The following is a 16,056-nucleotide window of genomic DNA, read 5'->3' on the forward strand; positions in this document are numbered from 1 at the left end:
ATTCTGCATAAGGATTATGCATGTATGAACTACACATTGATACATCCAGCCCAAAGTGGGAGGTTTAAAAAATACTTAGTAGTCACCAAAGTACCGGGGCATGTCTTTAACCCTATTAGAACAACCAAATCAATCTGACTGGCGTTACTGTGTGTATAGTAAGCCTTGGCACCCTGCAAATCTATATTTTCAAGTGTCTGTATGTGTTATTGTAACAATGTTTTGACCGTTAGAAGACCAAAGACTCAAAACATTGTTTCAATATACCTCATGGGAGCATCAAATCGATGAGTCTTTTCTTTTTGCTGAATATGCACAGCACCTGCTCAAAACCATTGCATGTTTCTATGGGTTGTGCATATTGAGCAGCGTCTGCGCTTCATATCCCTTGAAAAAAAATACAGCAGACAAACAACACAGGGTTACACATTCATTCCTTTCTGTTTTTCCCTTAATTCATGGCAACTGATCAAACTAAATATTTTATCAGCAGTCCAGAACGTCTAAAATGGGGGCAAACTGCCCTGCCTATGAGATGTGAAAAGAGGTCATTGTTTTCATCTAGGTTGCTGCAATAATAAGATGTGGTCTTATTTAGTGATAAGACAGAAGATAATCATTTGATATACGAGCGCTGAAAGTTAATTGCTGGAGTTTGAAGATCAAGATTCAAAAGTGAGGATACGGGATAGAAAGAGAGAGAGCGATTAAGAAGGAGATGGAAGCTGACAGAGATAGCGTGAATAAGTGAGAGATGGAGAGGGAGGGATGGGCAGAAGGAGGGAGGAGGAACAATGAAAAATACACCGAGTAATGTGAGTCAGCGTGGTGCAGATGGGTATAATAATATTGTCCTCCTCTTTTTCCTTCCTCTATCCTCCTCCCCCTCTTTTTCCTCTCCTCTCCTTTCCCCCTCTTTCTCCCCCTTTGTTACTCTCCTCCTCCCCTCTCCCTTCTCTGCTGAATTGATGGGAGTGTGTCCCAGGCTGCTCGCAGTAATAAGGGAATTTATGTAAATTTCGTCCCGCCCGTTGATTTACTGGGGACAGAGGAACGCTTGTTTCAGTCAATTTGTTACACTCCTTCACTTCTGATAGAGAGTCTTAACTGCAGCTGTGTGTGGAGCATAGGGGCAGAGTTACGATACCGGAAAAGAGAAAGAATTGGTAGATAACACAACCTGCTATAGGGTCACAGAAACCATTGTAAAGAGAAAGTATGTGCATAATATTCCAGCTATATCACTTTAAGTACAACTTTAAGTACAGCCAGTTTCATTCTATGAGGCAAGACGTATCCCTAATACAGGAATAATACCAGACCCAACATAATGTTTTGTTATTCTGAAAAGTGGAAGCATGTCCAGTTGAAGTCAGAAGTTTACATACACTTTAGCCAAATACATTTAGTCATTTTTTCACAATTCCTGACATTTAATCCTAGTACAAATTCCCTGTCTTAGGTCAGTTTCGATCACCACTTTATTTTAAGAATGTGAAATGTCAGAATAATAGTAGAGAGAATGATTTATTTCAGCTTTTATTTCTTTCATCACATTCCCAGTGGGTCAGAAGTTTACATACACTCAATTAGTAGTTGGTAGCATTGCCTTTAAAATGTTTAACTTGGGTCAAATGTTTCAGGCAGCCTTCCATAAGCTTCCCACAATAAGTTGGGTGAATTTTGGCCCATTCCTGCTGACAGAGCTGGTGTAACTGAGTCAGGTTTGTCGGCCTCCTTGCTCACACATGGTTTTTCAGTTCTGTCCACAAATTTTCCATAGGATTGAGGTCAGGGCTTTGTGATGGCCACTCCAATACCTTGGCTTTGCTGTCCTTAAGCCATTTTTCCACAACTTTGAAAGTATGGTTGGGGTCATTGTCCATTTGGAAGACCCATTTGCGACCAAGCTTTAACTTCCTGACTGATGTCTTGAGATGTTGCTTCAATATATCCACATAATTTTCCTCCCTCATGATGCCAGCTATTTTGTGAGTGCACCAGTCCCTCCTGCAGCAAAGCACCCCCAAAACATGATGCTGCCACCCCCGTGCTTCATGGTTGGGATGGTGTTCTTCGGCTTGCAAGCCTCCCCCTTGTTCCTCCAAACATAACGATGGTCATTATGGCCAAACAGTTTTTGTTTCATCAGACCAAAGGATATTTCTCCAAAAAGTACGGTCTTTGTCCCCATGTGCAGTTGCAAACCGTAGTCTGATTTTTTTTACAGCGGTTTTGGAGCAGTGGCTTCTTCCTTCTTCCACACAGCGGCCTTTCAGGTTATGTCGATATAGGACTCATTGTACTGTGGATATACATACTTTTGTACCCGTTTCCTTCAGCATCTTCACAAGGTCCTTTGCTGTTGTTCTGGGATTGATTTGCACTTTTCGCACCAAAGTACATTCATCTCTAGGAGACAAAATGCATCTCCTTCCTGAGCGGTATGACAGCTGCGTGGTCCCATGGTGTTTATACTTGCATACTATTGTTTGTACAGAAGAACGTGGTACCTTCAGGTGTTTGGAAATCGCTCCCAAGGATGAACCAGACTTGTGGAGGTCTACAATTTTTTTTTCTGAGGTCTTGACTGATTTCTTTTGATTTCCCCATGATGTCAAGCAAAGAGGCACTGAGTTTGAATGTAGGCCTTGAAATACATCCACAGGTACACGTCCAATTGACTCAAATGATGTCAATTAGCCTATCAGAAGCTTCTAAAGCCATGACATCATCTTCTGGAATTTTCCAAGCTGTTTAAAGGCAGAGTCAACTGGAATTGTGATACAGTGAATTATAAGTTAAATAATCTGTCTGTAAACAATTGTTGGAAGAATTCCTTGTGTCATGCCCAAAGTAGATGTCCTTGACTTGCCAAAACTACAGTTTGTTAACAAGAAATTTGTGGAGTGATTGAAAAACGAGTTTTAATGATTCCAACCTACACTTTATGTAAACTTCCAACTTCAACTGTAACTGTGCTTAGCAGTAGTAATAGTAATTATAGGTTTTTCCAGTACCAAAACCATTCTGTGACTTTATTTGACCATTTGAAAAATTGCCCCAAAGTCTCAGTAAGTTTGTGTGTTTGTTGTCAGGCCTGCTGGGTTGCCAGCGGTTCAGCAGCCCATCTCAGAACTACAGCACACTGCTACTGGAGGAGGACAATGGGGTGCTGTATGTAGGGGCCAGGGGGGCTCTATACGCCCTGGACACCACCAACATCTCTACACCTGGCAATCTCACGGTGAGTACCAGCCAGGACGCTAACTTTCCGTTTCGATGGGCAACAAAGTTGTATTGTATTATAACTGGTTAGCTGGTACAGCACAACATATCATATAACCGATATGTCACAATGGCAAAACTAACCCTATTTCACAAATCTTTTTCTCCTTCACAAATCTTTTTCTCTTTCACAACTTTTAAACAGGACAGGCTGATAATAGCCTTAAGGAGATTCAGTAAATCCTATTATAGGTACATTTTTTGCAGTGTGAGTATTGGATTAAATGTAGGGGGCAAGTTTACTCACGGGCCAATAGAATAGATTAAAACACAATGATGTAGTTGATGGGAGTAACTGGAGTATTAAAATGGAGTATTCACTGGAGTATTGAAGTATTGCCATGGTACACTGTCCCATGCTCCCACTGAGTGGTCATTATTGTCTCCCGATGTTTGCAGATTGATTGGGAAGCTTCGGCAGAGCAGAAGAAGCAGTGTCTCAACAAAGGAAAAGACAATCAGGTATAACCAATGGCTTGTAGCACCCGCTGCTCAACATACAAACTATCTCTCTCTCTCTCTCTCTCTGCTTCTGACTCTCTCTCTCTCTCTCTCTCTCTGCTTCTGACTCTCTCTCTCTCTCTCTCTCTCTGCTTCTGACTCTCTCTCTCTCTCTCTCTGCTTCTGACTCTCTCTCTCTCTCTCTCTCTGCTTCTGACTCTCTCTCTCTCTCTCTCTCTCTCTGCTTGACTCTCTCTCTCTCTCTCTCTCTGCTTCTGACTCTCTCTCTCTCTCTCTCTCTCTGCTTCTGACTCTCTCTCTCTCTCTCTCTCTCTCTGCTTCTGACTCTCTCTCTCTCTCTCTCTCTCTGCTTCTGTCTCTCTCTCTCTCTCTCTCTCTCTCTCTCTCTGCTTCTGACTCTCTCTCTCTCTCTCTCTCTCTCTGCTTCTGACTCTCTCTCTCTCTCTCTCTCTCTCTGCTTCTGACTCTCTCTCTCTCTCTCTCTCTCTCTGCTTCTGACTCTCTCTCTCTCTCTCTCTCTCTGCTTCTGACTCTCTCTCTCTCTCTCTCTCTCTCTCTGCTTCTGACTCTCTCTCTCTCTCTCTCTCTCTCTGCTTCTGACTCTCTCTCTCTCTCTCTCTCTCTCTCTCTCTCTCTCTCTCTCTCTCTCTCTGCTTCTGACTCTCTCTCTCTCTCTCTCTCTCTCTGCTTCTGACTCTCTCTCTCTCTCTCTCTCTCTGCTTCTGACTCTCTCTCTCTCTCTCTCTCTCTCTGCTTTCTGACTCTCTCTCTCTCTCTCTCTCTCTCTGCTTCTGACTCTCTCTCTCTCTCTCTCTCTCTGCTCTGACTCTCTCTCTCTCTCTCTCTCTCTCTGCTTCTGACTCTCTCTCTCTTTATTAGATGACCCTATCTAGTATAACAATTTTGTGGTGTTGTTATTATAATGTATTCCTGATCAAGAAGGAGTCAAGCGAATGTGTTAGCCTTCAAGATTAGGTTGATGTTATATAGATGTATAACCATACTGTTGTGTCTCTCCTACAGACAGATTGTTACAATCACATCCGCTTCCTGCAGAGGTACAATGAGACTCACCTGTACGTGTGTGGCACGCACGCCTTCAGGCCCCTCTGTGCTTACATAGTAAGAGCTGTCCTTCCTTTTGCTGGGGATTTCCTGGTTTACATTCCGGCTCCCAACAAACTGCCCATAGAGCCCCACTGTGGACAGGTCATAATACCCATAAAACCTAGTGGTCAAACACGGAAATGGTTCCGAATGTTTTTTCACCATCCATTTTTCCCAAAGGGGATCTTAGAACCACTTCAAACAAGGTCTGTGTTTCATGTAGGCTTTCCCTGGCGTGACGTTTTGCTAAAAGCGTAAATCTCTCTCGGACAAATGCTAATTAGTATCAAATGAGACGTCCTGCAACACTACAAATCCCTGCAAGCTCCTGCACGTCATCTCTAGTTGACACATTTGTTGTCAGCTAGCTGGCTACTAGCTTTCTTGATCCAAAATGAAAGATATATTGAACATTTTCATTTACTGTTCCATATTTTATTTAACTAATATTTGTTGTCTTATTTATGCATTTGGTCTTGAACATAATAGTAACCTAGTAGCAGTCAGATATTTACAATGTGCTACGAATTCTAGGCCAGATTTTTGCAAAGAAGCTAGCTAGCTTCCTAGATTAAATTAGCAACACACCCTTAATTTACCAGATCATCTTCTCCTTCAGCCAGTGGCAGTCTATATTTAATCCCTTATCATTTCTGCCAACTATATGAACGAGGTGAAACCTATTTCAATTCATGGTGTCAGAATGCACTGCTGTATTAAAGCAATTCAGATCTAACTTGTTGCAGATTCAAAACCAGATGAAGTCATTGCAGAATGCATCCATAATCACCAATGAATAAGCATATTTATTTGACAAGAATAACCCTAGTCACCCATCAATCACGTCAAACACCTGAACTCCAGGAATTACATCAATGAAATAAATCAAAATAGTAAACAATGCATACATATGCCTTTCATACATAACATATAAACATCTGACTTGAAGTAGAAATTACATTATTTATTCATCAATGCTAGGATCCTGGGACATCGAAGAGCACAATATTAATTATTATTACTAACTTATCCGAGAGCGCACAGATTCTTCTGCTTTTCCATTTTAGGAATTAGACCAGCACAAATAACAAAATGTAAAACAGCATATTGTGATTTTTGGAGGGTGAGTTACAAATGGAGAAACAACTGGGTGTGTAAGGTATATATAATATAAAATACTAGCTCAACTCCAGCAGAATGAGAAACAGACTCAAAACAAGGAAGCCATGCCTACAAGCAGCTGTATCAACACCCTTCTTGTCAATTTAACAGGTCCATGTTGCTGCTGTCAATTGTGACCAGCACATTTAACACTGCATTCAGTCTGAACTCCAGAATAAGCAGAAGGGTATTACACAGGCGAAGAAAAGGTAGCAGAAACAGTACACCACAGCACTTTAAAAATGATGTAATCAAATGAAAGTATTAGTGAAGGAAGCAGCATAGGGAAATTGGGCGAAGCTAGGATGGGTTTATAGAGATACGATGGAGCGTTCCAAAGTGTGCGAAGTTGAGGGACCATCGGGCATAAAAGGCATAGTCTGGAATAAGGGCTAGCTAGGGGGATGGTTGGTCATGGAATAAACATAAAATGGGGCGCTGGCGTGTTTCTGCACCACTTTTAGGTCATTATCATAAAAATCCGGCCAATGTCCAGTTATAATCGAGGTCTCAGCGTTGTCCATCGTAGTCATTCTGTCAGTTGCAGCATTCGTATCATGGTCATTGTGTGTATGTGAATCACAACATTAAAGACGATGAGTGATCACAGCATTTCAACAAATTGAGCCATACACAATATAACTTAAGGCCAGTCACCACAGAATGAAACGACATTTTTGCATCTACCTTTCATTTTTGAGATTTTGTTGGTATTTTGGTCCATTAGTATTTTCAAAAAGTAAACATAAAAATGACAAGAACTTGATGAAAATGTATGAAGAACTTGATGAAAATGTATATTTTCTTAAGGTTATCGTACTACATTCATCAACATTTTAATGAATTTGAAACACTTAAATGGACAAACATCAATGATTTCAAATCTCACTACATTAAAAGACATCATTTATAAGGCCAGTTCATAGAGATTGTTACAAACTGGACTATATTTAGTAACTTACTTTGAACAGATGGTTATTGGGTCACAGAGGGGTTGGGTTAAATGCGGAAGACACATTTCAGTTGAATACATTCAGTTGGACAACTGACTAGGCAACTAGGTTGCCCTTTCTCTTTGTCCTTTCTAAATAGGCATTTGGTAGTCTAAAGTCAGTGTACTTGTCTTTAACTGCAATTTCCCGAAAGGTAGACTCTTCCCACGCGCCAACTCATTTTTCTCAGCTTCAGAAGCATCTGAATAGATATATTCTCCAGACCTGCCCAGAGGGAATTTACATACATGTCTTTAGTATTTTACAGATAGAAAGATGAAAAAAGTATTTATCCACAATCTGCTCTGGACAAGTCCCATCATGGAGTGTCTTAACAAAATTCAATCAAAATATTTAGGCTGACTTCATCCAATGTCCTGAAAAATGGATTTGCGCGATATGGAAATATTTACATATTTAATGAGATATCACCTCATTTGCATATTTTAATAAGATATTTAATATAAAATACTCATAAATTTGTGTCTACATTTAACTGGTAAAAGGTGATTGTGATATGATTAAGGGGGAAAAAGTACCCTATGAGGGTGTGGTGCCTGGCCTTAAGCATTGAAGACAGCATTTTGTTGACACTATTTTGTTGACACTATGTCAATCAATCAATCAAATGTATTTATAATGCCCTTCTTACATCAGCTGATGTCACAAAGTGCTGTACAGAAACCCAGCCTAAAACCCCAAACAGCAAGCAATGCAGGTGTAGAAGCACGGTGGCTAGGAAAAACTCCCTAGAAAGGCCAGAACCTAGGAAGAAACCTATAGAGGAACCAGGCTATGAGGAACCTTCTGGCTGTGCCAGGTGGAGATTATAACAGAACATGGCCAAGATGTTCAAATGTTCATTGATGACCAGCGGGGTCAAATAATAATAATCACAGTGGTTGTCGATGGTGCAACAGGTCAGCACCTTAGGAGTAAATGTCAGTTGGCTTTTCATAGCCGATCATTCAGAGTATCTCTGCCGCTCCTGCTGTCTCTAGAGAGTTGAAAACAGCAGGTCTGGGACAGGTAGCACGTCCGGTGAACAGGTCAGGGTTTTATAGCCGCAGGCAGAACAGTTGAAACTGGAGCAGCAGCACGGCCAGGTGGACTGGGGACAGCAAGGAGTCATCAGGTCAGGTTGTCCTAAGACATGGTCCTAGGGCTCAGGTCCTCCGAGAGAGAGAAAGAGAGAATTAGAGAGCATACTTAAATTCACACAGGACACCGGATAAGACAGGAGAAATACTCCAGATATATCCGGTGGACTCCTGTCTTATCCGGTGTCCTGTGTGAATTTAAGTATGCTCTCTAATTATATGTAGATGGCATATATCAATGCCATCTACAGTATATGAATCCACCCCTGATTACAAAGCATACCTGATTACAAATCATAGCCTATCACTGTGATTTGTTATGTTGATTATCAGGTGTTAGAGCTGGGCTGGGACAAAACCCTTCACACACTCCTGCTCATCTGGACTTCCTGCAATGACTGAAATATTACAGGAAGTTGAAACAGCATTCCTAGTGGAGGTGATAAGACTCAGGCTCACCCATTGGTTCTGGAATAATGTTGGCAATTTGGCATCAATAACATGACGGTAATTCTACCTCTGTAACGATTGTCGTCGGGAGACGAGGAAGCGGACCAAAACGCAGCTGGGAGCGAATACATGTTTATTTAACACACTAGAATTAAACATGTACACAAAATCAAGGAAAAACTGCCAATACGTTACGTGCTCAAATAACAGAGGCAACAACCCACAAACATCGTGGGGGAAAAGGAACTTAAATGTGATTCCCAATCAGACTTCACAAGCGACAGCTGTCTGATTGGGAAATCACCCCCGAGCCCAACATAGAAATAAAACACAAAGAAAGGCTATAACCAAAACATAGAAAATAAAGCATAGAAATGCCACACCCTGACCAAAATAGCAGAGTTCACCTGGTCAGGGCGTGACAGTACCCCCCCTCCAACGGTGCGTACTCCCGGCGCACCAAACTAAAGTCTAATAGGGGGGGGACCCGGGTGGGCGCCTCACCCTTGGTGGAGGCTCTGGCCCCGGGCGTGTTTCTCCCCCTGCCTCCACCCTAGCCCTACCCCTCTGGCCCGGACTGGACCACTGTGGAGCGGCATGCTCAGGCTCCGGAGCGGAGCCGTCGACCGGAACATGATTGGGCACCGGTGGACCAGACACGGGCCGTGCCGGACTGTGGACACGCACCGTGGGCTTGGTGCGGGGAACAGGAACGGGCCGGACAGGACTGTGGACACGCACCGTGGGCTTGGTGCGGGGAACAGGGACGGGCCGGACAGGACTGTGGACACGCACCGTGGGCTTGGTGCGGGGAACAGGGACGGGCCGGACAGGACTGTGGACACGCACCGTGGGCTTGGTGCGGGGAACAGGGATGGGCTGGACAGGACTGGGGACACGCACCACTAACCTGGTGCGGGGAGCAGGGACGGGCCGGACAGGACTGGGGACACGCACCACTAACCTGGTGCGGGGAGCAGGGACGGGCCGGGCCGGACTGGGGACACGCACCACTAACCTGGTGCGGGGAGCAGGGACGGGCCGGACAGGACTGGGGACACGCACCACTAACCTGGTGCGGGGAGCAGGGACGGGCCGGACAGGACTGGGGACACGCACCACTGACTTGGTGCGGGGAGCAGGGACGGGCCAGACAGGACTGGGGACACGCACCACTAACCTGGTGCGGGGAGCAGGGACGGGCCGGACAGGACTGGGGACACGCACCACTAACCTGGTGCGGGGAGCAGGGACGGGCCGGACAGGACTGGGGACACGCACCACTAACCTGGTGCGGGGAGCAGGGACGGGCCAGACAGGACTGTGAACACGTACTGGTGACCTGAAGCGTGGAGCCGGTTTAGCCACTCGTCCTGGCTGGATGCCCATCCTAGCACGGCATGTGCTGGGCATGTCCACCGGACGCACTGGGCTGTGCGGGCGCACTGGCGACACAGCGCGCAACTCTGCATACCATGGCTTGGTGCGGGGAGCAGGGACGGGCCGGACAGGACTGGGGACACGCACCGTGGGCTTGGTGCGGGGAACAGGAACGGGCCAGACAGGACTGTGAACACGCACTGGTGACCTGAAGCGTGGAGCCGGTTTAGCCACTCGTCCTGGCTGGATGCCCATCCTAGCACGGCATGTGCTGGGCATGTCCACCGGACGCACCGGGCTGTGCGGGCGCACTGGCGACACAGCGCGCAACTCAGCATACCATGGCTCCTCCTCCAGATCTTCCCTCTGCAGGTCCTCAATCAAACGCCTCATCTCCTTCTCTTCCTCCGCCGTCATCCCCCACGAGAGCAGTGGTCTGGGCTCTTCCTCTGCCCTTCCGGACCACCCCATTAGCCCCCCAAAAAAAATTTCTTGGGGCTGTTTTCCGGGCCTCCTCGACCGCCGCCTGCGACTCCGTCTACCGGCTGGCTTTCCCTCCTCGACCTGGGAGTCCGTCCGCCAGGGTCCTTTCCCCGACATGATCTCCTCCCAGGTCCAGAACTCCTTTCCCTCGCGAGCCCATCTCTCGCGCTCCTTTTCCTCCCGCTGCTTGGTCCTGGTTCGGTGGGTTGTTCTGTAACGATTGTCGTCGGGAGACGAGGAAGCGGACCAAAACGCAGCTGGGAGCGAATACATGTTTATTTAACACACTAGAATTAAACATGTACACAAAATCAAGGAAAAACTGCCAATACGTTACGTGCTCAAATAACAGAGGCAACAACCCACAAACATCGTGGGGGAAAAGGAACTTAAATGTGATTCCCAATCAGACTTCACAAGCGACAGCTGTCTGATTGGGAAATCACCCCCGAGCCCAACATAGAAATAAAACACAAAGAAAGGCTATAACCAAAACATAGAAAATAAAGCATAGAAATGCCACACCCTGACCAAAATAGCAGAGTTCACCTGGTCAGGGCGTGACAACCTCAAAAACAAATGTGTGAATACCAATTCATTTAAATCCCACCAATGCAAATAGGACTAAATAAGGTTACATTACCTTTCCTTGTAGCTATACTAATAATCTGCTGTCCAGAGGGTAACAGCAAACAGATCAATGTCTTCCTGCAGTAAAGTAAGCACACTGTTGCCTCAAGACTAGCTAGATTACAGGTATTGTGTAAATTCAAAACTTGCCCTAGACAGTTCACAGAATTGTAAATGTAAACAAATTTACCCAATTTACTCATTACTAAATTTAGCTAACATTAGATAGTTAATCAAGAGATTCTTACCTTTGCCTCGATTTGGCAGTCTCGTCCAGATCATCATGGCCCTGGTGAGTGATGTGAAACTTGAGACAGGCATTTGTAGTTCTGTATGATAGCCACATTAGCAGCTAATTAATGTTTCATTTATGGGGAATAAATACAGGGTTTATATATTGATAAAAGTCACGTTGTCCTAGATAGATTTACACGTTTGTCAAAACATCACACCAGGTAGTGGTGCAAAGTACTTAAGTAAAAATACTTTAAAGTACTACTTAAGTAGTTTTTGGGGTATCTGTACTTTACTTTACTATTTATATTTTTGACAACTTTTACTTTTACTTCACTATATTCCTAAAGAAAATTATGTACTTTTTACTCCATACATTTTCCCTAACACCCAAAAGTACTCATTACATTTTGAATGCTTACCAGGACAGGAAAATGGTCACACACTTATCAAATTTACATCCCTGGTCAATTTCTACTGCCTCTGATCTGGAGGACTCACTAAACACAAATGCTAAGTTGGTAAGTGATGTCAGTGTTGGAGTGTGCCCATGGCTATCTGTATATGAAAAAAAAAGAAAATTATGCGGTCTGGTTTGCTAAATAAGGAATTTGAAAAGATTTATACTTGTACTTTTACTTTTGATACTTAAGTATATTTTAGCAATTACATTTACTTTTGATACTTAACTATATTTAAAACCAAATACTTTGACTTTTACTCAAGTATAATTTTACTGGGTGACTTTTACTAAGTAATTTTCTATTAAGGTATCTTCACTTTTACTCAAGTATGACAGTTTACTCAAGTATGACTTTGGGTACTTTTTCGACTACTGAAGCCAGAGTAAGCCTACACAAAAGGGGCGGCAGGTAGCCTAGTGGTTAGAGCGTTAGACTTGTAACCGAAAGGTTGCAAGATCGAATCCCTGAGCTGACAAGGTAAAAAGCTGTCGTTCTGCCCCTGAACAAGGCAGTTAACCCACTGGTCCTAGGCCGTCATTGAAAATAAGAATTTTTAACTTCTCTAGGGTAGGGGGCAGCATTTTCACGGCCGGATGAAAAACGTACCCAAATTAAACGGCCTACTACTCGGGCCCAGGAACTAGAATATGCATATTATTAGTAGATTCGGATAGAAAACACTCTGAAGTTTCTAAAACTGTTTGAATGATGTCTGTGAGTATAACAGAACTCATATGGCAGGCAAAACCCTGATAAAAATCCAACCAGGAAGTGGGAAATCTGGTGCTTGTAGTCTTTTCAAGTCATTGCCTATCTAACACACAGTGACTTGGGGTTCATTTTGCACTTCCTAAGGCTTCCACTAGATGTCAACAGTCTTTAGAACCTAGTTTCAGGCTTTTGCAGTGAACAGAGAGCGAACAAGAAGGCCGGGAAGTTGGTGACTAAGAAAATGACATGAGTTTATTGGCGCGCGTTCAAGTGATGAGGTAGCTGTGTTCCAAAACGTTTTTCAAGAATCGTCCGGTTGGAATATTATTGAAGTTTTATGTTAAAAAGGCCCTAAAGATTGATGCTATACAACGTTTTACATGTTTCAACGAACGTAAATATAACTTTTTTTTTACTTTTCGTCGTGAAATGTTGGGCGCGCTTCCTACATTTGGAGTCGCTTACTGAACGCGCAAACAACAAGGAGGTATTTGGACATAAATTATGGACTTTATCGAACAAAACAACATTTATTGTGGACCTGGGATTCCTGGAAGTGCCTTCTGATGAAGTTCATCAAAGGTAAGTGAATATTTATAATGCTATTTATGATTTTAGATGACTCCAAAATGGCGGGTATCTGTATTGCCTGGTGTATGTTTCTGAGCGCCGTACTCAGATTATTGCAGTGTGCTTTCCCCGTGAAGCTTTTTTTTAAATCTGTCACAGCGGTTGCATAAAGGAGATGGTTATCTATAATTCTTTTAATAACAGTTTAATATTTTATCAACGTTTATGATGAGTATTTTTGTAAATTGTTGTGCTGATTCACCAACAGTATTGGAGGCAAAATATTTTCTGAACATCACGCGTCAATGTAAAATGCTGTTTTTGGCTATAAATATGAACTTTATCGAACAAAACATACATGTATTGTGTAACATTGAGTCCTAGGAGTGTCATCTGATGAAGATTGTCAAAGGTTAGGGCTTAATTTTAGCTGAATTTCTGGTATTTGTGACCCCTCTCTTGCTTGGAAAATGGCTGTGTGGTTTTTCTTGTGTTGTACCTGTCCTAACATAATCTAACTTTATGCTTTCGCCGTAAAGCCTTTTTGAAATCGGACAATGTGGTTACATTAAGGAGAAGTGTACCTTTAAAATGGTGTAAAATAGTCATATGTTTGAGAACTTTGAATTATGACATTTTGTTGTTTTGAATTTGACCGCTCTGATTTTTCACTGGCTGTTGAATAGTGTGAACTGTGGGTGGGACCTGCCCAAGATTAACTGACTTGCCTAGTAAAATTAAGGTGAAAATACATTTTAAAAACACTGCCCTTATTTTGTAAGTAAGCATTTCTCTGTAAGCTACACCTGTTGTATTTGGCGCATGTGACAAATACACTTCGATTTGATTATTTTAAGTGTTTCTAAAATCCCTTATGGGAAAATTAAGGGTGTAAAATCGATTGGAACCATTTCCGTGTTTGACCGCTAGGTTTTATGGGTATTATGATTCATACTGAAGTGCTCTATTAGCATGCTAGGTTACCTGCTTTGGTGATGGTTTGATTTATATTCCCCTACTGTAGTTATTGATCCTCTCTCTTCTCTTTTCTATGAGGATGTGGAACGCTTCACTTTCTCCTCTGGCTTCGAAGAGGGCAGGGACAGGTGTCCCTACGACCCAGCCAAGGGCTACACCGGCCTCCTTGTGGGTAAGAACCCTAATCTACCCCCTGGGCTGCACTATTTTGCTCTAACCCACCACTAAGAATGAACTGAGAGACAGTCATTTATCCCCTGTTCTGTGTCCATCTCTCTTTGATCCCTCCATCTCTCTGGTCCTGATTGCAGATGGTGAGATGTTCTCAGCCTCCCAGTATGAGTTCCGCAGCTCTCCAGATGTCCGTCGGAACTTCCCCTTCCCCACTCTGAGGACAGAGGAGTCCCCAACCAGATGGCTGCTGGGTAAAGAGAGGCTGACCCATCCGTTATCTTATAGACATTGGTTTCATTTTGTGGTTTGATCCCATAGACATTAAAACCAGTAGATAGTGACACTGCTGACGTCATCCGCGTATTTCTATGGAAAACTCCTGATGGGCAGAGGCATTTGAATTTGAAACGCGCCATATTGCTGAATGGGGCTGAATGGCACCAGAAACTATCTAAGGATCATGGTGAAAGTGGCCATAACTAGCAAAAGATCAAGGTCGATATAGTCATTTTCATCCTGCCTGATAGCCTGCTGGCCCGTGATTGGTCTGTGTCAGCACGTGGTCCTGTGTGACGACAAATGTTGTAGTCAGAATGGATCACTATTTACTTAAATGTCTCAATTTGTAGCGAACTTAATTGACCTTGGGGAGCCCAAAACGTCCATCTGTTCTGGCGATCGTAATTTATATAGGCTTTCTAGGGCAGACCAGGGTTTTTGGCACCACTAGGTTGCTACGCAGTAGCTGACCAACAGAGGTCTTGACTTCACGCTCCAGACCGGACCAGGGGCATTGCCAGAAATTCGTTGGTGTGTGGAGAAGCGTTTTTGTAATAATAATGTATTATTTTTTGTTTTTGCTCAATCTGATTGGGTGGGCCTGGCAGGGCCTGGCTCCCCAGTGGGTGGGCCTGTGTCCACCCAGACCCACCCATGCCTACGCCCCTGAACCGGACATTGTGGTCCTGCTTGATCCCTACAGCTACGCAATTTTGGAATACCAATGTAATCTGTAATTCTGATTCATTATACTACAACTATATGGTACTAAGCAGACCTGGGTTCAAATACATGCATATTTAAATATTTGTATTTGAAATATTATTTTCTATGTATTTGAGTATTTTCAAATTTACTGGCCAAATCAACTATTTCGATTTTTTTTGGGTCCCCTTGGGCTGTCCTAAACATGCAAGTCAAACTGGGTGGGGGCTTCAATGGGTAAAGTATTAGTATTTGAAAATATACTACTTCAAATAGAGTTAGTTGTAAATACATGACAATACATTCCAATTTCCAAATACATTCCAGCAATATTGAACTACTTGTATTTTCAAATAAACGTGGCCTAAATAATTGTTTTGAAATGTATATGAAAGTCATTAAAATGCAGGAAATATGATCAAATCAAATGATTTGAACCCAAGTGTGGTACTAAGTACTGGCTGAAAACATAAGGCATTTAATATTCATTCCTTCATAATACAAGCTCTGCCTTCACCTTAGCATACTCGTATTCATATACTGTGGTACTAAGTACTGGCTGAAAACATAGGGCATTTAATATTCATTCCTTCATAATACAAGCTCTGCCTTCACCTTAGCATACTCTTATTCATATACTGTGGTACTAAGTACTGGCCGAAAACATAGGGCATTTAATATTCATTCCTTCATAATACAAGCTCTGCCTTCACCTTAGCATACTCTTATTCATATACTGTGGTTATCCTTGCTTTCCACCTACATTATCTCTGTATCAGTAGGTGGCATGGTATGAGGATTACAATAACATGAATCTCTCCATAGTATGTGCTTTGCCAGGAGTTGGACAGAATGTACACAGTGTAATGATCTGTTTTTGTTATTCTG

At 43.1% G+C, this 16,056-nt stretch overlaps 1 protein-coding gene across 1 annotated transcript in view; it reads left to right on the forward strand.

Moving 5' to 3' along the window:
* The window catches only part of LOC115200958 (semaphorin-4G), a 74,874-nt gene that overhangs the window by 34,259 nt on the left and 24,559 nt on the right, over window positions 1–16,056 (forward strand). Inside the window, exons 3-7 of the mRNA XM_029764110.1 lie at window positions 3,099–3,247; window positions 3,688–3,750; window positions 4,774–4,872; window positions 14,089–14,182; window positions 14,322–14,435. Coding sequence (XP_029619970.1) covers window positions 3,099–3,247; window positions 3,688–3,750; window positions 4,774–4,872; window positions 14,089–14,182; window positions 14,322–14,435 — 519 coding nt within the window. The remainder of the gene's footprint in view (window positions 1–3,098; window positions 3,248–3,687; window positions 3,751–4,773; window positions 4,873–14,088; window positions 14,183–14,321; window positions 14,436–16,056) is intronic.

The sequence above is a fragment of the Salmo trutta genome, chromosome 10 (genome assembly GCF_901001165.1).
Source record: "Salmo trutta chromosome 10, fSalTru1.1, whole genome shotgun sequence".
In the NCBI taxonomy this organism is placed as follows: domain Eukaryota; kingdom Metazoa; phylum Chordata; class Actinopteri; order Salmoniformes; family Salmonidae; genus Salmo; species Salmo trutta.